Here is a 23747-nt window from a genome sequence, read left to right as displayed (position 1 = left end):
TTGTACTTTAAAGGCAAGAGGATATTTTTGATAATGCACATCTTAAACTTTTCATTAAACTACCAAATTTAAATTCTACCTTTTTGTGCACTCTGACATTTTTGTCTGGCATTTTCATTAATTTTGCGACATACATAAATGTAGCTGAAATGTTAACTGATCAATACTTTGTCTTTCTCATGTAGCACTAGCACTCTGTTCCCTAAGGACCACACAGCAGAACAGAAATTAAATGTGTAAAATATCAAATGTTAATGTTAAACACAGCGGCACTTACTGTATAACGACAGAAAAGGCTAAAACAATTCCAAATGGACAGATGGTACCACAAATTATCTACAATCACATTTAAAGATTAAAGTTTGTCCTGTAAAATAATTCTTTGACGCACACTGAAGTGTGTCCTTTTACTGATAGCTCAGTTGTCCAATTATTTTTGTGCTCATTACAGTGAGAAATGACAGTACTGAAAAGAAAGAGAGAATGTGCACTCTTTTTTTCTCCATGTTGCACCCAATGACATCCGCAAGAACACAAATGTCTGGTCAAGAGCCTGCTGAAAATTAGGCCCAATTTATGAGACATTTCCACGTCTACAATAGATGATTCCAAAAGACAAGCAATGCCTTCTGCACCACATACATCTGTGTTCACTCTCAATATTCATAGGCATACAATATTCATAGTAAAATTTAAAAACCTAATTCACAGCACACAAAAACAAGGACATCCCCAGGAACGTGTGTGCTTATATTTTATCCATCACCTTCCAGGCTGATTCCAGCTTCTAATAGTCAGCTGGCTTTGACTCTGCCCCACGACACATAGGGATACTGCTGAACAGGCCAGAGAAGCTCTAACCCTGCATTTCTCGTTCTCTCTACTTTACCTGACATTGGGACCAAAAAAATGTATTGTTTTACCATTTTGACTGCATTATTCTACATTTATTTTTGGATAGTAAATTAGAAAAGAAAAACAAAACAATAGAAAAAAGGCACTTCAACATGATAAAAGTTTACTGATCTGGGCCTAAAACCAAGCCACGTGATGGTACAAATGCACATGCTCCATGAGGCAGCAGCATTTATTAAAAAGTGGGCCAAGTGGAACCAATATTATAATAATAGACCCATGATCCTTCAACAGGGGATGATGGCAACAATATGTTTGTAACAATGGGGTGCTGCTCATAACCTTCTCCTAATGGAAAGCAGCTAGTTTCAATAAACGGGCCTTAAAAGGCTCTGGTTATACAATGACATCTTTGAAACATTTCATTTTTAAATACCCACATCATTTAATATCTACAAGATAAATTAAAAATCCTACCACTTATTATTTCTTTCTGAATGGTTATGATATTAAGATTACACGATACATATTTTAAAAGCTCTTTTAGAAAAGAAATAATATCTGCTGTGTGGCTTTGGCCAAGGTACTTAACTTTCCTGTGCCTCTGTTTCTTGTTCTATATATTGGAAAATAATAGTATCTACCTCATACTAAGGTTGTTGGAAATACCAGATTCATTAAGGCACGATAAGCACTTTCATGTATTAGTGCCTGAAAAACATTTCCCTGGCATATAAATGATTAATAAATATTAGTTGTTGTTATGATTATATAAAGATCTTTTGATATCAGAACTTAATCTGAGGTTAAAACAGATGATTGATAGAGGATTATGAATTAGTTTCAAATGTAAATGAAAGGTCTAGGGAAAATTACTGCAACAGCATTAAGTGATGTCTATCATCATTTAATAACTAGCTTTATTAGAGCAAACCCTTATTTATCTGGCATCATTAAATAAAGAGTTTCTCCACATAAGAAACATTTTCAGATTGACTGACTGGTTCATTGGTTGATCAATTGATCCAGATAGCATTTCCATGGAGACTACTAAGTGTTAGATACTTTGGAGGGGATGCTGGAACACCAGTGAAGGGTCCCATTCTCATGGGCCTCTCAGTTCAGGTCTAGATAAGTGAAGTCTGGTTTTGTTACTGCTCTTTTCATCACATTCAACAGAATGTAATTTTGTTCTGCTTTCTTTTAATGGAACAGTTAATTATTGTTTCTTCTCAAAAATACTCTTAATGTGTGTTCACATATTAGTCTGTGGTCTTTTTTTGCACCATCGGTTCCTGTTTCAGCAGTCCCTTTTCCTAGTACTTTTATTTTGCCCCCTCTCCCTTTTCTGCAAACATCTGGCATTCAGCTTGTTTCACAGGACTGAGTTGGACAGAAACGGATCACCAGCTAAGAGATATTACACTTCTTATTCAGTGAACTTTGACTCTTGTATGAAATCACTCTATTATCATGGACATGAACCTAAGTTTCTCAGAATTTCAGTGCCTGATTTTTAAAAAATTTTTTTTAATCAGAAGAAAATTTCGAACAGTCTGCCATCTTGAATTCACTTTACATGAGTGACTTCCAGAAGCCGGATGAACTTTATGAAGACTCACACAACACATTGTAATGCTAAAAATGAATGTTAAAAATGAATGTTCCTCAACAAATGATATCATTATATAGATTTCCTGTTTTTAAATTTCACAAACAGCTGTGGGGAATGACTTTGAAAGAAGTGAATCAAAGATAGCAGCATGACCTTTTTGGTAGACTATTACTGCATCTGTCATAAGGCCCCATGGAATGATGGCATAAAATAAACAAAGAAAACTCAATATAATTTTTTTCCTCATTAATGTCAAAGTGCTTCTATGATAGTGAAAAATCATAAAAAACTTTAACAGTACCCTGATGTATTTCTTATGTGAAAGAACTAAATAAAAGAATATTGAAAGAGGCAGATTTTCTTTTCTAAAACTGAAGATGACAATCGCTTTCTTTAAGGAAAGACAACCACATGTCTATGGGAAACAGGCTGCCTAACTTTCTAGTAACTTACAACACAAAGGGACATACACATTCTTTGTTTCATGTGCTCAAGCATTAATGAAAGTCCCATACAAGGCCTGAGAGGAGGACAGAGCTCAAAGTCCTAAACAGATGTGCAGACACTCATTGGAATGGTAACACTAAAATGTTGATTTCTTACTGTAATTAAGGCTCTTCTTGTAAGCCCCCATAATAAAGTCATACTCTGCTAAACTGGCAACTATAAGGAAGCCTACGGTAATCATATTCTAACAAATATGACAATAAAATAAACGATTTCAAAAGAAGGACTCCACTTAAACTTCAAACTGAAATCCTGAATAAGCAAAAATAATGTGAAAGCAGAAAATCCCAGCGAAAGCTCAGAGGAAAGTATTATTTCGGATTTTCTAGCTTTGCAAGTTGGTCTCCTCAGCAGTTTTTAAATAACCAAAGTAAAAGGCTACAAGATGAACATTGTGAGAGGACTATTTGGATCTATCAAATTCTCACTTGTGCCTTTTTAAAAACTGGAAAATCTCAGAAATAATAAAATACCTCTTAAATAGGTCACATCCACTTCCAATTGATTCACATATTAAAGTTATTTCCAGCTAGTATTCTACTGCCAATGATTTTCATTAAAAAAAAATCTATACAATTAAAATGAAGATGATCAAGATTATTAATTTTTTAACACTAAGGACTTTTCTTGGCTCTGTTATTGGGATTTGGGATTATGTAATGCATAAAATTTTACTTTTTAACTGTCACGCAGAAAATCATACATTGGCGGAGATATTCTGCATTCCGGAAGTGGGGGGGGTGAGGAATGTATTCTTGGACTCAGACCTTGAAGGATCCATCAGGTTCCTGCCCACGGCAAATCTGTCCCGTCAAGTCTTAAAATAGGAGTTTTTAAATGGCCACATCAACATAACTGTTACTATAGCCACAGAAACTCACAGCTATGATTACTGAATTTAATAAATAACAATGTAAGTAATACAGTATGATCATACCACAAAAGCAGCAAGGCTCCTTGGGGGCGAGTCCCAATCAAAGCAACTATTAACATAGTATGCAGCATTTACAAGCACCATGACACAACGCTTCGTCCTGATAAAGTTTCTTAGTAGCAGCTGTAAGGAAAATGAAATATCATTAGAATTTGCACAACTAAAAGCCATCAGATATGCTACAAAATTCTTCAAGCTGAGTCTGATTTTAAAAGGATTCAGAAAGTTAATAAAGTAGCAAGAATATATCAAGCAATTTGACTCATGAGTTAAAGGAAAAGAAGTATCTCTGGAGAAAGTGGAAGAAACTGAATTAAAAGAGCAATTTCTTAGCTAAATGTATTTTCTTAAATAATATTATCAGGTAGGCTGGGCTACCTTTGTTCAAAAGAAAAAAAAATTTCCAAAAAACTAAAACTTTTTTTTTTGCTGCCTACATACTGTGAACCTTAAACATATTTTTCAACTGTTATGTTTTAAGATTCTTTAAATGCTTTAATTTCAAGATACTTCAAAGTGAAATGGATAACTTAGAATGTTTTATTGAAGGTCTTAGAGAAAAACCTGTCAAGTATTGCTTTATTATAGAAAACATTTTTTTCACCATGTTAGTAAGATTCTCCCTTTCTTACAATCATATTCTCATTCCCTCTCTCTCTCACTCTTCCTCTCCCTCTTTCTTTCTCTCCCCGCTTTCAATCTTGATCTTTCTCTTTCCTATAATAAATTTAACCTATATTTTCTCATTATTTTGCAGTTAGGAAAAAAATGTATGGTAACTAAGTGCTTTACAAAATGTTTTATAAAAAATGTATATGAAAATCGATATAACTTAAACTTAATTAAAACTAAGGCATGACTACAACTATAAAAACAATAGTCAATACACTAGATGATGGTTCAAAAAAACTACCCACAGCTATGTTAATAATTAGAATAATATGTCTGCAAGTTAATATTATGTTCCTTCCAAATATACTTCAATGCTGATCTAGTATTTTAAAGAAGGAGCTATGTAAAGTTTTCTAAGGTCATATGGGAGAAATATGTATGTGTAAACATAAATACAAGTACATGCATACCAGTTTTAACAAGTTATTAAAATTGAAATTCCTTTCAGGCAAAGTTAACAGTCTCTCTATTTGTTTTTATGTTTGGTCTCTGACTACTTCCTTTAAGAGCCATTTTTATTATTTTTAGCTATTAATTGTGGAAAAGTGTAATCTGCATTTCTATTTAGATAGATATTGCATCCGTAACTCATGCACTGTCTTGAAACAATCAAAGATCCCACTGTTTATTCTGGTGACTTGATTGGATTAAAAATAAAAATCTTTTTAGTCTTATAGTAGCACAGAAAATTGTTAAATATTTTAACACATACAAATGAGTTCTGCAAACGTTATAGTCATAATAAATACATTTTATTTTAGCTGCGTTCATTAGAAGTAAACATTTTTAAAGGGGTAGTTTAGTACCCTTAACTTGATTAAAACCTAATTTAAAACTATAAGTCTAATTACAAGATATCAAGCCTAATTTAAAATTCCTTCATGACAGAAAAATCAGAGTTCCTGATTCTCTATTTTCTTGACTAAAAATGCCAATAAAAGTTCACTTCGAAAAGATCATAGTCAAAATGTAATTAAGAAGGTTTCCCTTAAAAGATGGAGCCCCCTCTCTTGTGGATTAGAGGGAAGAGCTTTATGCTGGGCTCGCTTTACACACACCTGCATCATACCTGTGGGTGGTCTGGACATATATTTGAACCTCAGCTTGTGGTGTTCTCATTTACACATTCCATGGCAATCAAATTGTATTTTATGTTCAAAATGATCACTCTTTTGCTAACGCATGAATACATATCCATTCTATGCAGCGTCTACAGTATCCCCTTTCTTTTCTGACCACCCCCATCTAATTTATTAGTTTGGTATTGTCCTTGTTTGATCATTTAAGGAAAGGAAGGGAAGAGAGAAAAAGAAAGAAAAAAAAAGAAAGCCATTTCACATAAGTAGATCAAAAATGTCATAGTCTTCCCCCCTCCATACCTCCAAAGTTTATTTGAATTAACTTAGATGTTTTACAGATATAATCAGGTCTTCCCAGAGGGATTAATCTTTCCTTGCTTTTTACCTGTTTAGAGAGTCTGTTTTCCTCTTCAATGTACTTCTGTTCTTTGGGTATTAATGTTCGTAAGCTGGCTTTCACCTATACATCAACATATGTGTCTGTTATGAATTAATATATTACAAATGTTTACAAGTTTTTCATGCAGTTCAATTTGCAATAATTTCTAAAGTTTCAAAGTCCTGGCTGCTGTGCTCATAAAATATAAATGTATACAGTTGCACATGCATGCGCCTCCATTTCTTAGCAGGCAGGCAGTGGCCAGAGCACAGCCGCAGCGGCAGCCGCCAACTATAACAGAAAGTGTGGGTGTGCCAGGCAGTGGCAGAAGCATATTCTCCAGGATACATCAAGGTTTAGAGAAAATGAGGAATGACAGAAATTCTCTACAAATCAGGAACAAAAGCTTTCATGAAACTGAACTCTTTAGCAGTACAAAAAAGCCAAAGTTAAGACTTACAGCATTAAAAATCACATCTATTTCAAGATAGATGACCCCTTTTGTTGGCCCTGTCAGCTGCTTGTTTTTCAAGACGTAGGCTTTCTGTTCACCATTTTGAATCTGCGGGAAAAGGACATGACAGCCGTCTGTCTCACGGTCTCCACTGAATACACTCCCTCAGTGACCTTTGACCCCCAGCTGCTGAAACTGACAGAGAACCCAAAACAACTGTGGCAATTCTGACAAGTACCTGTTCATTACCAGGATCAAGTCTGTCAGGAAAAATTAACTATCATGGGATTCAACATGGCCGTGAATTGAGTATGTTAAAATTTTTAGTGTTCTTATTACAGACCTTGGTTGAGAAATGACAGATATAGAGCTGAGGGTTTTTTCTTTTTTTTTTCTTGAGCAAAAGCAACACGGGGCAGTGTGTCAGGTGAATAAAACTTACAGACAGCAATGGTATAGCAACTTTGCCCAGAAAGTCAGCACTTCGATCCCGATCTTCATCATAAACTGTCACTTCAAGAACTGAATGGATATCTTTAATGTTGCTGCATAATAAATATATGTAAGAAAAAAAAAGACTTCATCAGTGGGGAACAAGAAAAAAAATGCTTTTGAAAATTTGGATAGCTCTAGCTGATTTTGTGTGTATGTCTTTTTACGTATGCTAGTTGCATATACACATATACAAGGTAGCTTGGTATCTGACAGAATTTCCCACAATGCACCTTCATAGACTACAGTGATGGTTCTACAACTGGAACTTTGGACACCATCATAATTTCAAGGTATAATTTTTTAATGAAATATAATTTTCCATCTGTATGGGTAATTCCATTCTGTACCATAACAGAATAAGTTATTGTAAAATAAAAAAACAAAAAAACAAAAACAAAACACCAATAAGTGGCACTGATAGTTTTTAGACTTTTCCTTGTTCTCATTATCACAACAGATATTATCACAATTCCTGTCTTCCATTACTCCCACAGAAAACATCACTAGATTTGGTATCACAGTATATTTAATATATTTTTTTATGTAATAGGATATCTCCTTTTTGTTTACAGCTCTCACGAAAACATTGACTTATTTCTGTTGGGTTTATAGTAAAAATTAACTAACGCAGAAATCAGAATGGAGAAAATGTAACATTGATAGCTACTGTACCACCCTGGATTTAGAAATTAAGTAGTGTTCCATTGTGTTCCAAAGACAACATATGGTAATAAACAACTGTGCAAGCTCTTCATATTTTTGTTTCTGGAAAAAAAAAAAAGCCCCAATTGTTGACAGGATTTATTCTTTGATCAAACTGTTTACCAAGAAAACATGAATTAAGAGAAGACAAAAGAGCGACTATATTCATTACCGAAAGACTGCAATCACATGTGAGAAGAGGCTTTATCAGGGCACAATCAATTAATGGCTTTGATAATAAATCAAACCTATTCTTTCAATTATACATTCCAGAGGAAAACACGCTCCACAACCTTCTTAGGAGTGCAAGTCTCCTGACCAGGCTTTCATCTCTTATAAAAATGTGGAATTCCTTAAAGATAAATTGGTCAGATAATTAAATCTGATTATTTACTGGCTCTTCAGCAGAGACATTATAAGAAATTAATGAGGAATTTAGCAGTTTTTCATACACCCCCCAAAAAAACTATGTTAGAAAACTTTTAAGAATCACTTTTGTTTGGAGTTTTCCTTTGTTCAGAGTTCATTACTAAAGCCCAGTTTAAAAAACAAAAGAAAAGAAAAAAGAAACGAATTTAGGAGATAACTATAGCATAGGATCGGCAGCATGATCGAAATGGTTTACAAACTTTTTTAAACAAAAGGAAAATTAACTCGTAGGTTCTTTTCGTATCTAGGACAACACTTAATATTCTTATTATACAAAAATGCAACAAACCAAAACTAAAGCATCTGCCGAATTCGAGACCAGATTGTTTGCTGATTTGAGCAATGGAACAAATAGAGCTTTGTCTTCCTTGGTGTCAATGCAATTGGAGAGAATTTCAATAGAAAGTATAAAAGGAAGAAGCAGTATGGCACTTTCAGTTAATGGGAGCAAAATCCTTAGTCAAATCATATAGAAAGCACAGTTTAAAAAAAAAAATCTGTGAAAACAAAGAAAAATGGTATACCCTTTCCCCAGGTTTCATTTTCAGGAAGGTAATGCAATTATGATTTTTATTGTTGCTAGCAAAGGCAGCCCAGAAGCATGGAGTTGTTAATCAATTAAGAATAAACATACACACAAAATCTCAAAATTAATATCATTCAACAACATTTTGAAATGAGCTCAAGGTAATTATCACTTACAATGTGAAGACTTTGTTCCACTCAGGATTCAGGTTTTTGTAGACAGTATGTGTCAGCAGCCTATCATTGTTCAGTTCAACTACACAAAATGGGTCACTTTTACCTATAAGAGATTTGGGGGGAACATTTTTAGTATAAACTGCACCCACAGCTCGGAGTGTCATGATCATGAGCATATCTCCTTCCTAAAATACTTTACAGAAAAAAAGTGAAACAGTTTCAAAATTTTAGAAAAGCAAAGTCAAAATAGAGTTAGCTGTAACTGGATGATGTTAACAATCATTGTGATTCATTGAAATTCAGCACCACAGAAAAGTAAAAGAAAGCAAATTATACAGTTGGTATGTGAATTGGCAATTTTTTTTACAAAAATAATAACATAACTGGCAATTATGAGGGGCATGTGATGCATGTCCATCCCTAAATCAGTTTTTCATTAATTCAATAATGACCATTTGAAAGGTTCAGCCTCTTTACTTTTAAATGCATATATTTTCCAACTCATCTGACTCACTAGTAACTCATAACAGAAATTTCTAAGCAAGGTGATTTGGGGAAAACTGCTATATTGCAGAATTACCACATTTTAATCTGACTTAAAAGTCTCTTCTGAAATATCTAAGGCATCACGAAAAGGTAAATTAGACCCTCGGAGGCAGAAAAAAATCCTGCCATTTGAAACAACCTCAACAACCAATCTGCATGTTAAAGAGCAGTTTTTTTTTTATTGTCCATTGAAAGCAAAGGCTTTGGAAGTTATCATCTGTTTACAGCAACTCTGTTCTGCCATAGCCAAATCTTGTCCATTCAGCAATTATATTCCGTGATGTCCTCGATATTTGGAATGACATGTCCTATGTTATAAGAACCCATAAAGTCAGAGGGTCTACAACGGCAGCATTAGTGATATTAGTGCCGCATGCGATTTGTTTGATACCTTATACAAATGACAATGAAATCAATATTTAGACAAAGCTGTCCAGAGGTCATATCTTTTAAACTACAATATTGATTTAGACTACATAAGAGGTTAATGTGCATATTATTAACTTTAATGATAAAGAATAATTGTTTTAAATGCATTGTGAATTGTAGTCACGGTAGTTTACACTTCTGTGAAAGCTTAAATATCATTGAAGATTTTCAATTAAATTTTAATAGGAAAGAATTCATTAGCTATCAGTGACAGATAAGCTATGTATTCCCACACAGCAGTATATTTACTTTCCACATTTTAATTCCTAAAATGTGCTGTACAAATTTTGACTCACCTTTTTATTAATTTTATTTTTAAAAGGAAATATGTGTGTGTTAGTTCAGTGGCCTCATATACTCCAGGATAATTACATAATTTAACATTATGGTAGTCTTCTCACTCTTTGATCTTGGGAATAATTTTCCCAATAAAGAATATAGAGAAGTACACCTTTGAGGTCTGGTGAAAATTTTACCTGTGGTTTAGGATGTGTGTTATCGTCCACCCCACCCAATTCTTATTGCCCTACCTACTCCCATCCTCACTTACAACTCACACACACCATGGAAGAAAATACTGAAAAGAGAATATTTTGTTCATTAAAACACATTGTAACATGTTTTATTTACCACATCAACAACTTTATTTTCTTCCACAGAATTCAGACACGAGCATAAAAAATTGACTCGGTTTTCAAAACTTTACTTATTCTTAATGCTCATATTAATTATCTTCATTCTACCCACTGTTGTGGTGGGTACTGTATGGTATGAACAAAAGAACAGAGGACATAAACTACAACCTCGACTCATTTATAAAAGGTGTTGGAGAGATAAAACATATCTGTTGTAATGATGAGAGAGGAAAGGAAAGCAGTATTTATGATAGAATTCCAAGTCAAAAGAATAACTACTTCACTTTCACTTTAGACAGAACTTTAAATGATTAGCTTTGGAAATATTTACTTAAAAGACAAGCGTAACTCTCTTCCTTGCACCTCCTTTTAATTTTCCTCATACATCTATACATGTACACCCACGTTTATCTTAATTTAGTAAAGAAAAGACTATATAAATACAGCACTTTTCGGTATTTCTGTTTTCTCATTTTCACTTGCTTTACTTCAATCACTACTCTATTTCAACTGACTTGGCTTTACTGGCCATGAAGTAACCAACAATGTGTAACAGATTCGGTCAAAATTGCACCATCTCTCCAATAGCAAAACACAAGAACCTACTCCAGAGACCAATATCTATGGGAGAAAAACTACTTCAAATTTCTAACAGCAGAGGATAAAAAGCTTTACTTGATTTTTTTCACAGGCATTATATTCACTTGTGTAAGAAGTTTCCAATACTTTTAACTAACCCCACGGAAAGTCTCTAAATCACCACCTTCTTTGTCACTATATCTTCATTTGCTGACAAAAGAAAAAAAAAGATCTGGAGTCAGTGATTGGCTGAAAGATATTAAAGAAACAAATTCTGCTCTTAATGTTTAACACTTTCTCTATCTTGTTAAGAAATTAATACATTTATCAAACCTCATGCCCATGAGGCCATGGATATTCACATTTTCTTAGTTGATTATTTCTCAACACCATTCCTAGGGAAAACCAGTATCGGCCATCCATCATCACATTACTTACTTTCTCAGTCACTCTTTTCTATTGAAATAAAGGTGTTAAAGCACCAGAGACCAAAATAACAGTGTGAGCACCTTCTGAAGCCACGTCTCAGTCATTTTACTGTTCTAAATTCCAGTGGCACACCATCATTGTCAAAAATATTGTCCTATCTGCACTTACCTTATACTTTGAAATGGATACGCAATACAATTTTTAAGAGACCACGTTATTAGACACTGTGAGGAGTGTAACGGTACTTCCATTTTTTTATTTTTGAAGAGCCTTTGCCTAAGATAGACCAAACTCCTATTTAACATGGCTTTCATTCATACTGATTTTTCCCAATCTAAAAAATCCATTATTCTTAATGTGCTTACAGTTATATGAAAGACTGAACTATGCTCAGTGACATGAACCAATCCTTGAAAATTCTGTCATTTTACACTTCTCTGAAATCTTACTCTCAAGTTTAACACCTTTGATGTCTTCCCAGAGCCTTTAGGTTAAAATCCACATGGTATGGCATGAGATATAGTCTTTCAGCCTCATCTCCAATCTCAAGACCTTTTCTCAAGACCCTCACTTGAGCTACACTTTTAGAATCCTCAAATACTCCATGTATTTCCAAGAGCGCTGAGCAAGGCACTGAAGTTCAAAGTGAGAGGCCAATGGTCTCCAAGAAATGGCCTAAACTTTGGAGGCTGAGCAAACTGGGATTGAACACTTACTCCATGATTCTGAGCATGTTCCTTTATGCAAAAAAACAGTGACAGTAATAGCCTCTTACAGAGATAACAATTAGAATATAACTAGCACAATGTCTGGCACACTAGTAGGGCATCAATAAATAATAGCTTTAAGTAACGTCTTTTCAAGCAGAAAAGATCATAATGTTCTTTAAAGTACAAAAATATCAGGAAACAATTCACATCTTGAGTTAAATCTCCTAGTCAAAAGAGTAAACATTTGTAAAATATTTTACAAAAAAAAAAGCAAATAAAGGTCAATTATAATACTTACAATAATTGCAACACAGGCAGTGTTTTATGTGTTGAGGAGACATAAGTGCATAAAACAAATAAAAATTCAACCCTGAATTCATGTAATTTACATTGAGGTAGGAGATAGATAATGAATAAGCACATTTTATAGCATTTTAGAAGGTGGTAAGTTCTATGGAGAAAAACAAAAATGGGAAGGGCTATAAGAAGTGCTGGTATACCACTTAAAAGGGCTGTCAGAAAAGGTCTCTTGACAAAGTGACATTTGGGCAAAGGAATGAAGGAGGCATGGGAGTGAACCTTGGGTTACCTGGAGGAACACATCATGGAAAGGTCAGAGAAGTGACTGTCTGGTGTTTTTAAGAATATCCAGGAAGCCAGTGTGACCGGAGGAATGGATTGTGGCAAGGAGCGTGTTAGATGACATAGTCAGAGAAATATGGAAGGGTTGTCGGCCTCTGTAGGATGTGGTCTTCACTGTAAGTGTGAGGGGAAGCTTTTGGAGGGATCTAAGGTGACGTGGGACATGATCTGATGATTGCTATTTGGAGAATGGGTAGAGAGAGGGCAAAGGAAGAGTTAGGAGGCTATTGCAATACTCAGGTGATAGAAAGTGGTTACAATTTGGATGTATTTTGAAGGTAAAACCAACAGGAATTGAAGATGTCAATATTGAACAATCTATTACGCTTGAATTATTTGGAGATATAAAACAATTCACTGAGCTTAGCCAAGCCTGTCTTTTTTCCCAAGGTCAAGAAGCATTCAACAAAATGCACAGACTGAATATCAGAAATCTGACAAGACTATTTACGTAAAGAAAGAGCAGGCAATTTTACATTTAACTTCTAAAAGTTATTTTACAGGTATCAATAATGGATGCCAAATCAGGTCATTACATACTGTGTTGTTTTTGGCTAATTTAGCAAGTATCCTTCTGCCACTGCATGATTCAAGGGCAATGAAAAATTAACATCAGTTTCAACTAACATAATAGTAAACATGCAATATTGAATTCTATAAACTTACTACTAAAAAGCACACTATCGTTTATTTTAGAGATGTGGCTACACACTGTTAATGTGCTTATCTGGTTTGCTAAATGATGCTTTAAATGACTGGCTTTTCAGTTCCTAAATTTTGCAGCCCTGATTATGTGCCACTTAAACAAATGAAACCAGTCACAGAAATACCAGTGATGGACTTAACCATTAATTATCTCCTTAATTATTCCTTCCTTTCATCCTTTTTATCATTCCAGTTAGACCCTGTGCTACGCTGCTTTGCTTGCTGATAGTATCTGAGGAGTGAGGTTGACTACAGGATGGTGTTGATGTCTGTAAAGTGCACTGTACTCCCCAAAGCTCTAGAGAGTGATGCAGTGCCGTTCCCTGTAATGTTTTTATTCAATTTAGTACAGCTAGAAATGCAAGGAATAAAGGCAGCATCCCAAATTGAAGTGTATTTTGTGTCTGGTCATTTTTGTCTATTTGAAGAGCTTAAATGTTTGGGAACACAGATTACATAATCTCTTGTCTCCCACTTACTCATTCCTATCAGAAGACTAAAGCAGACCTGTGAGTACCAGCTGGCTCTTCCTTAACCTCCTCCATTTTGGTCTCTCCCTTTCCTTGGCAGTGCAGGAAACTGTATAGTTTGGTTTGGATGCAAGATAGGAACGGCAGCAGGGCTGGGTGAGGACGAGGACAGTGGGGTTGATTACATTAAGCAACAAGACAGCTGGAAGAGAAGCTCAGCCTTCCTTGAGAACATGGTAATTTTCCATGTTGACAACATTCTAGAAATAAATAGGAATACCTTTTGAAACATTAATTACTTGTGGAGTGTCTGCTTTTCTCAACTCAGAATTATAAGTGTGATTAAGACATAGACCAGTTCTCTCAAGGCACTCACAATTTAGTGGGCCTGACAGACATGTAAATACACAATGATAACGCTGTAATAAAGGTAAGTGAAAGGCTGAATCAGAGCAATGGGGAGAAAGCATACCCTGCTCTCATTCTACAACAGGAAGGGGAGAAGGAGGCGCAGGCTTTTCCGCTATGGAGATGACCCTGGTGATCGGTGGTGATTACACATCTCTATCGCCAGCAATTCTAGGAGTGAAGGACAATGACATAAAAAGAAGACTAACAATTTATGATGAAGGATATTTAGCTTAAATTTACTGGTGTATCCTTTTAATAGGGTCTCTATAATGCAAACATCTAGACATGTTACATAACTACTATAAAATACTTAAAAATATCATGTGATGACTGATGAGTTTATACATAATCTAGTTCAATACTATGGATTATATTTTTCCTTATATATTTTCATAGGGAAAAAAAAACCTCTCAAGGGAATTAAAATTAGAAAGAGACCCTTTTACTCTGACTTATAAAATCTGTAACAGATTTTAAAGCCTATACTCCATCACCTCAGTTCTTCTTATGGTGGAAAGTCATCCCTACAACAATAAAAACAAATGTCAGAATTGTCTCCGATGGGCATCTTTTCTGGCAATCTTCAAAACGGCACTGAGGATTAAATGGGGTCCGTGGACTGGCTAATTCTCTCTTACTCTTTAGCGCTTGATCTTTGAGGTCACAGCACTGACATATTTATAAAGAACTGTGGGAAAGTCTGCACCACCCCTGCTTGCTTGCTACCTGTTTTGTGGGCAAGTGAACGACTTCAGTTTGTGCAAAATGCTGGTTTGAGCATTAAAGTCACTCAAAAGATACTGAATGATATTCTTACTCCCAGAATAGAAAGTTAATCCTGATCCATCAGTGGTGGGCTTTGTCCAGGGTCATTTCGCTGCTGACAAGTAGCACAGTCTGCTGGATGTGATGTGTTATAAAAACGTGTGTGTGTGGTGTGGGGGGGAGAACCCAGTGACCACCTCTTTGTTGCCATGTCTCTGTAAACACAGAAGGCTTTGAATAGCATAGAAAGCAATTCATACCCATGGGGGCCTTTTATTTTGGGCCTACCTTGCACAAATTAAGCTCTCTGGTTTAATTTCCTCAGTTGCCACAGTTTGAAATGGCTATACTTTCATCTTCTTTTTTTCCATTTGATTATAATAAAGGTTGCCATCTGTCCTTTCTACAGACTGGAATTTCAATCATAACCTATAACAATGTTACAGTTGAGGGAATTCCATAGGGTCCACCAGAACAAAAGGCAACGTATGTTGGAGATATCTTCCAATCCTCCCCTTATCACTGGAGTGGGGGCTTTGACCTTAACCTTTTTTGCTGTCTGACCTAAACATATTTTAAATGTCTGATTGGTAGAATTACAATTAACTGACAGTCTTCACTGGGTTCCCACTGGATCTGATTCAGAGACTAAATAATAATAATGGGGCTTCTCTTTTCTCACCAAGTCACAAAGCAGGTTTCATCGTGATAGGAAAATTGACCTGCTAGAGTTGTGTCTCTTGGCCCACTAGATCTAATACATCTTTTTTTCATACTGAAGATTTTGTAATGCCCTCCTTAGTATTATGAAATAAAATAAAACTGACCCACATGATTTCAAATTTTACTATAATGTCTTAATGTTATAATGGAGGACTAAGTAAAACGATGTTCATAATAAAACCATATGTTGATTTATTTAACAAATATTTATTGAGTATCTACTATGTGCCAGGCCATATGAACAAAAAACAAAAGGTCTCTGGTTTATTGGAGTTTACTTGCAGTGGGGAAGGAAGAGAAAGAGAATAAATATTAGACATAAATAATAAATAGATTATATTGTATATTAGAGAGTGGTACATGCTAATGGAAAACAGATAAAAACAGAGTAGGATAAGGAGTTTGAAGAGAGTGGGCGAGGAGCACAATTTATAAATGTAATTAGGGTTGTTGAGGTCGGAGCAAAGAACTGAAGGAAGCGAAGGAGCAGTCAAGTGGTTTTCCAGAGAAAAGCGTTTCGGGCAGCAGGAAGAGCCAGACCAAAGCCTGGTGAGGCACAGAGAGCGATGGGAAGAAGAGGCGAACATGTCAGAGATGTAATGGGAAACACGATCATGAAGTGGCTTGGAGGCAATCCTAAGGTCTATGGTGGTTGGTGTGTAAAATGGCAGCCATTTGCAAGGGTTGAGTAACTACACGATCTAGGCTCAGATAAACATGAAATGGAATTTAAACATATAATCAATGTCTACATTTAGTTATGTAGAAACGGGACAATTTTCACTATTTAAGACTGTCTACAGCTTTGTAGGACATTTAGCACCCCCATGTCTCTGCCATCCCCCACCCTCTGCCATCAAAAGCAGTAGGGCTCCCCAGTCACAATTAAATTTCCCCCCAAATCTCTAAAACGCCCAGTGGGGCAATACTGCCCTCCCCCAGCTGAGAATCAGTGTCCTGCAGCAACAGTTCTGTTCTTAATCATTTGGGCCTTAGGAACTCTTAAAAGTTATTGAGGATCTCAGAAGGCTTTTGTTTATATAGATTATAGCTATCAATATTTACCATTTTAGAAATTAAAAATGAGAATATGTAAAACTATCAATTATTCATTCAAAAATAACAATAATAAATTCATGACATGTTAACATCAAAATGATCACATATTATGTAGCCTTTGAAAAATTCCACTGTATACTCATGAGAGAATGAGAGCGAAAAAAAGCAAAGAACATGTTAGTATTATTATGAAAGTGACTTCTTAGAACCTTGAAAGGGTCTTGGGGATCCCCCGAGAGTCCTGGGACACACTTCGAGTACCATGACAAAGAGCAATGGAAACAAAAATTAATGCAAATACCATGTTTCCCCGAAAATAAGACCTAGCCGGACAATCAGCTCGCATACATCTTTTGGAGCAAAAATTAATATAAGACCCGGTCTTATTTTACTATAATATAAGACCGGGTCTTATCTAACATAATATAAGACCCGGTCTTATATTAATTTTTGCTTCAAAAGACGCATTAGAGCTGATTGTCCGTGTAGGTCTTATTTTCAGGGAAACAGGGAAGAGTTTATTTCTCCTGGGATCTAGAACAAGATGCAAAAGAATATTTAAACTATTATGTATAATTACATGCATTCTTGAGCCCTAGTATTGGACCATCTTGGTATATGCTGGGAGGCGTGAAATTTATGACAGAAGTATGGAAAATAAAATGAGACAGGTCAGAAACTGGAAATGAAATATAGAAAGAAAAGGGAGACTACAGGATTTATAAAATTGAGGAGGGGCTACGCAGAAATTTTGTCTATGCTCTTAAGGGTCTAGATAAATTATGGTAAACATGTTTAAATATTTCATTTTCAATTAATATTTAATAGAAACTATATGCAAGTGACTTGTTACAAGATTAGGAACACAAAAGTTGTTCGGTCTAAAATGAGTATAATAATATAAGTTCCTTTGTTTTTGTAAGCTCTCATAGATACATTAGGCCCTACAGTAAATATATAGTCAGTTAGAATGTGTTTCAGATAATCTTCCCTGCAAGTAAATTAATTAGCTGAAGAAATCTTTTGCAGTAGAATGAAATTCTTTAAACTTAAAAAATTAAGTACGTACTGTATTAAGTGATTAAACCTTTTTATATTTCTAGGTAATAAAATGGAAAATTGCCATCTGTCAAGTCTTTGTCTTCAGAATGATATCTTTGTCTTTTTATTTCTCTTCTACAAAATACCTACTAATTCCGGAGTCTGTTATTCATCTTGGCACCTACTGCAGAAGCTCAGATTCTGAAGGCTGGGGGAGAAGCCCTTAAAGGCCAAGTTCAAAAGCTCATCTAGGGCTTGAATCTCTCTGAAACCAAGTGGTCATAAAGGCTCTACTTAAACAGTTCCAGTCATGGGGAAATCACTACCTCAACAGGAATACTCTGATCTATTTTTTGGCAATTATGTCTTTTGAGAAATGTTTCTTTACATTGTGCACAAAACTGTGTCTCGGTAACTTGTATCGATTCTATGATTTGCCAATTATAATTTTTAAGTTTAAATGAATTAATAGGTACAAAGTGAGGGCACAGCACCTGTCACTTAGAGAGTTATCACGTTACTGTTCGTTACCTGGCCCCCTGGACTAGATAGTGTGGCTGGCTTGCTGAGCATCTAGTCTTACTACCTTCCAGCATCTCTTCCTGAACTAGAGAGGCCACAAAGGTCAGAGGGACATTTCTACACTTTCTTGCAGCTGGGGTTGCAGATGTAATTTCGGTTGCACCAATCAGATATCCTTGCCTAAGATCTGACATTAGAACTCCGTTAACTGAGAGCACGGGGAGTTCATTTTGCTGCTGCAGATTGCAAGCAGGAGGAGGGTAAGCAGTTGTCACAGAGTCTTCCCAACATGCTAATGTGAACAGGCTACTTAACCTCTCCACACCTCAGTTTCCTAATTTGTAAGTGGGAATAGCAACAGTACCTAATTAGATTGTTGTGAGATTCATTGTGATAATCCTTTTACCAAGCTTGGGTAGTGTCTGACATGTGATAAGGGCTCAATAAATATTAGTTGTTGTTTTTCTTCTTATTATTACTATTTTCTTTGACTCGATTTTAAACACCAGATAGCCCAAACACAAACATATTCTGGTTAGTTTGCCAATTTTATTAGGTTGGTGCAAAAGTAACTGCAGTTTAAAAGGTTAAAAACAATTGCAAAAACTGCAATTACTTTTGCACCAACCTAATAGTTTGTCTTTCTGTAAAGAATAGCTTCCAAAACTGAATGCATATCCATGATGAGTCCTGAAGAGAGTATCATTCTCAACATTTCCCTTTTATTCAATGTACAAAATTGATGTATGTGTAATTCATTCTTATGAAATGGAAACTCAGTTCAAACCCTAAAATCTTTTCTCTGTTTCCTACTGTTAAAGCAAGACATCACCGTTTTGTACCAAGGTAAGTCTTTGATTTATATTTTTTAGTGTTCACTTTGTTGAACTAAGCCTATTTATTTCAGTCAGAACTAAGCCTATTATACACTATATATATATATGTGTATATATATGTATATATGTATATATAGAGAGAGACATACTATACACATATGTATTGTATATACAGGCATACAATATACATATATATTTTATATACATATAGATTGGTCTCATACCAAATGAGTTAACTCTTTCTCCCAGCAAGTCTGATAAGGAGGCAGTCAATTAGTTCTTCAAGTCATTAGTAAATAGGCTGAACAGGTTAGACCAAGGACAGGTCTCTGTATTCCTCCACTTGCCATCCCCATTGACATCAATCCTTTAATATAATCACTCTCTGGGCTTGACTGTTTAGTCATTTATGCATCTAAATATATTATTATATAAACCAAATATTCCTATAGTAAGATTTTTTCCCCCAGATCCTCTCTGCAGCATTTCCCAAATCCATCATTCTAGAAGATGCATTGCTTATTTACACAAGTATATCATAACGTAACAAAACAGAAGTAATAGTTTAACTTTAAAGAATGTTTCTAGCATTTGAAAGCATTTCTTCAAGCACTGAGTGAAATCCTAGAGCTAGCCCTCCAAGCCAAATCAGCAATTCTCTATTGCTTTACTCAAAGGATCATTTTGTAATCTTAGTTCCACAGAACTCAATTAATTACTTTATAGTATTTCTTTTTCCCTCATTTCCCATTGATAGCAGGACCACCAGTTTCTCAACCCATAGTTCTTCACCTCTAGAGCATATCAAAACCAATTATTAATCTCTTTTGTCATCCCACCCATTCTACCAGAGCAGTATCTTCGAACCATGTGACCTGCATATGAATCACACATGATTCCTGTAATTCCCTGTAAAACACTAGTTCATACTCAGGCCTCACCAGGCTTTGTGTTAAATTATCATTTTAATCCCCCTTTTCACCAATATTTGATAACAGTTTGGTTTTGGAAGAATACTTTTGAATTTCTATAAATAGAATATAATTTTTAAAACATTGAAAATTACTGAAAGGAAGCAACTTTTATATCTATGTGAGATCTGGTGACACAAAAGAATGAAAATAAATGATTTGCTTTCTTTCCTTGTGATGCTTGTGTTTAGTCTCATTCTTAAGGAAGAGATGTATATAGTATTAAGACATTTAACATGTATGTATACAATATTGTTACCTAAATTAGGTATATTATAATGATAAGAATGTCAGGTGCTGGACATTTTTGTTGCATTATAAATTAGATGAAATTTACTATCTGCCTAATAGTCTTCTACAAGCTTAATTATTAAAAAGCAAATAGAGATAATATTAGATTATATAATGGAAATGAAACACACTGTGCTTGGGAAATTTTTAGTACATTTTGTGTAAGACTTAGGTTTTTGTTTCTAGCAATATAATTTTAATATTTTAAGATAGTAAAAGTTAAAAAATTAAGAATGCCATATTTGGTAAATGATTTGACCCTTAATAATTTACAAATATTAAGGACTTACACTATATTTTATGTATTATAATACTTTCAATAGAACTATGTGAAGTTTAAAGGATATACATTTTTTCTCATTCCAACATAGGTTTTAAATAATGATCATAAAATCTAAGCCTGCATTTATCAGATATAATCAATGTTACTGAATGTGGTGATGGCAATCGAAGGCCCAAGCTATTAAAAATTCAAACTATTACAATGCTATCAAAGCAATAACATAACTACTTCTTCCAGTAGACTTACTGTATTCTGAGGGCCACTCAGACAACATCTTTGCGCATACATCTTGCGCAATTTGCATGAACAACCTGCAAAAAGTTCATTTTTTTAAAGGACAATATTTTGTATATGTTACGTATAGGTGCTGGGCATTTCTCTAACTGTATATAAAAGTTTCAAAGAACCGACTCGCCTTCTTTTGTGCCGCGTCCCTTTTCATTTTCTTTCTCTAAACAGACCCATAACGTTCAGGGGAAATACCAAGAATAATAAATCCAAATCTCTGTATAAAAGATATTGTCATGGCACACTCATGCTGGAAATCACAGGCACCAATAAAAATGCAGGCAGCCTACTGATAATGAGGTCAGAAATACAAATAAATTTACTTTTAATGAAGACTGGAGGCACAGTAATCAAAGTGTTAAAATTCATTTCATGCATATCTCATTTGCTTCTTAGCTGATATTTACCACACAATTCTGTGAGAAAGTAGAACCCTAAGATGCTCCAGATAAATGGCTCAATTAATGGTACAGAGGTAGACCTCTTTGAGCTGAGCCAGAGCTGTGAGCTCTTTATTAAAAGCACTATTCTGTAGCCCATAACCTTGTTCCTTGACTCCTCTCTGGTTTCCAATTTAAACAAGTCCCCATGCGGCCTGCTCTAAAGGGCTTTGTCTCCCTGTCATTGTTAAGAGAGCTGAGGCATCCTGGAAGTGTGAAATCAGACCTCATGAGTTGAACGGTTCCCCAGGGAACGCAGGACTGCGCAGAAGGTCAAAGTCATGGGCCGGACCATCTAAAAGTGTCTGATCGCCGGTCTGTGACACAGCAAGTTGGGGGGGTGGGGGGGCTAGACGGAGAGGACTGAAATTGAACACATCTTAATTAAAGCCCACAGACAGCAAAACAAAATGTTTTCTAGGCAGCCTGTCAAATGGGGCTTAAATTTAGCTCTGCTAATGAATCTGAGCTGCTAACTGTTATTTCTTAAGATAATAAGACTCTCAGGGAGACTGATAAAAAAAAAACAACACACTGTAGCATGTCTTTTTTTGCTGTTTTGTTACTTAAATATTTTCCAACAATGACGACAGTTTTCCTAAAGAAAAACATGGGAAAAGCCTATGCAAAGAAAAGGGTAGTAAACATCTCTCTTAATAACGAGTAGTTTTCCATCCTATGGAGCTGGTGAGTCGCAAGTCTATATGCAGAGCCTTGCTTCAGAAAAAGATATGCTCATTTACATGGGACTATTTCCGTGACAGATTATGTTAATTGTAAAATTCTCTCTCTTTTCCTTTTTCTCTCCCTCTCCCTCTATTGTTTCCTGAAAGAGATGGTGCATTAATTTGAGATATCAATTCACCTGGGGTGCAGAAGTTTTATATTAGTGTACCTTTTAACACAGTGAAAAGGTAGGGCATCTGTTGAAAGGGTTTCACAGTGCTACCATATCACTGTTTCTGAAACTGAGTGGCTGGTATCCCTGGGGAGGCTGTGACCTCTTCCTGGGGAGCTCAAAAAAAAGAAAAGAAAAAAAAAAAAAAAACTCAGGGGAAAATGTAGGGGAGGGGCTGAAGAGAAAAACTCTTTTACTTCTCTTAGAACTGGAAAGAACCAATAGGCCAAGTCTAAGTATTCTGCAAAGAAAGTCTCACTCAGCATAGAAAACTTTAAATGTTCTGAAGAAAGTAGAAATTAGGTCCCATCCAAGGAAAAGAATAACGAGAAGCTAGAAAACGCAAATTTCAACATGGACTGTTTCCCTCCACCAAAAATACCGTAGAAAATATTTTTTTTTCTCCCATTGGTCTTTCTCTTCTCACAAGCTATCCAGTTTTAAGGAACACTTGATTTAGCGGTGGAATCTTCCCCAGTGAACACAGGGCCAGACAGTCTCTAGATTTTACTTTGATGGCTTAGAGAGACATTAACCTTTTCACTGGTTAGTTGAAAGGTAAGTAAGTTGTACTGCACAGTATTTTTCAGTTCACCAAACTTTTTCCCTCACGAAGAATTTAGCTGACCAACTTTGAAAACCAGAGTGCCAGTTTCTCCGGCTGTGAAAGGCTGCCCACAATTTGACTGAAATTTCAACCCACTCTTGTGCCTTGTTCAATGCATGTGTATGTGTGGGAGTTATAAATTGAGGCCTTAACCAGCAGAGTTAATCTCTTTTTTAAATCTGTATTAACCTTAATGATTTGAAGTGCACTGTCCAACACTGGGCTATTGAGGCTACAGAAAAAAACGACCCCCAACTATCAACAGTTTATTAGGGGCTTAAGTGAAGTGACCTACTGTAGTTGTGTTCAGCTGAACAAGGCTATAGGCTTTTTGTGGAAAGGGAAAGAATTGAGGGTTTCATTAAAAAGTAATTTGTGCTTTATACTCACTCATTCAAAGAGAGTCTCAATTGCTCTTTATTCACACAGAGTTAATACAGTATCACAATGTTTCTCAATGAATGTGTTGTAACAAAAGAAAAATTTTACATTTTGAAAGGAAAAAAAATTCTTTGTAAGTGCAGTTAAGATTGATGGCTACTTAAAGGATTATAGAATCTCTTCTTCCTGTGCTCATGTTAAATGATGAAATGCTGCAATTTAAAATTATTTGCTTCAACTATGGAAGTGTAACTTTATGTTCT

The 23747-nt window shown here is 35.3% G+C and overlaps 1 protein-coding gene across 4 annotated transcripts in view; it reads right to left on the bottom strand.

Annotated features, from left to right (window-relative positions):
- The window catches only part of MCTP1 (multiple C2 and transmembrane domain containing 1), a 493160-nt gene that overhangs the window by 158639 nt on the left and 310774 nt on the right, over nt 1–23747 (bottom strand). For all 4 annotated transcript variants that reach the window (XM_081053522.1, XM_081053523.1, XM_081053524.1 and 1 more), the window contains 5 exons: nt 8824–8926; nt 6938–7040; nt 6502–6603; nt 6048–6122; nt 3915–4034 (listed from right to left, as the gene is read on the bottom strand). In XM_081053522.1, the coding sequence (XP_080909648.1) occupies nt 3915–4034; nt 6048–6122; nt 6502–6603; nt 6938–7040; nt 8824–8926 (503 nt within the window). The remainder of the gene's footprint in view (nt 1–3914; nt 4035–6047; nt 6123–6501; nt 6604–6937; nt 7041–8823; nt 8927–23747) is intronic.

This window comes from Rhinolophus hipposideros (assembly GCF_964194185.1).
Source record: "Rhinolophus hipposideros genome assembly, chromosome: 7".
Classification (NCBI taxonomy): domain Eukaryota; kingdom Metazoa; phylum Chordata; class Mammalia; order Chiroptera; family Rhinolophidae; genus Rhinolophus; species Rhinolophus hipposideros.
This window is presented reverse-complemented; position numbering and strand designations above follow the sequence as displayed.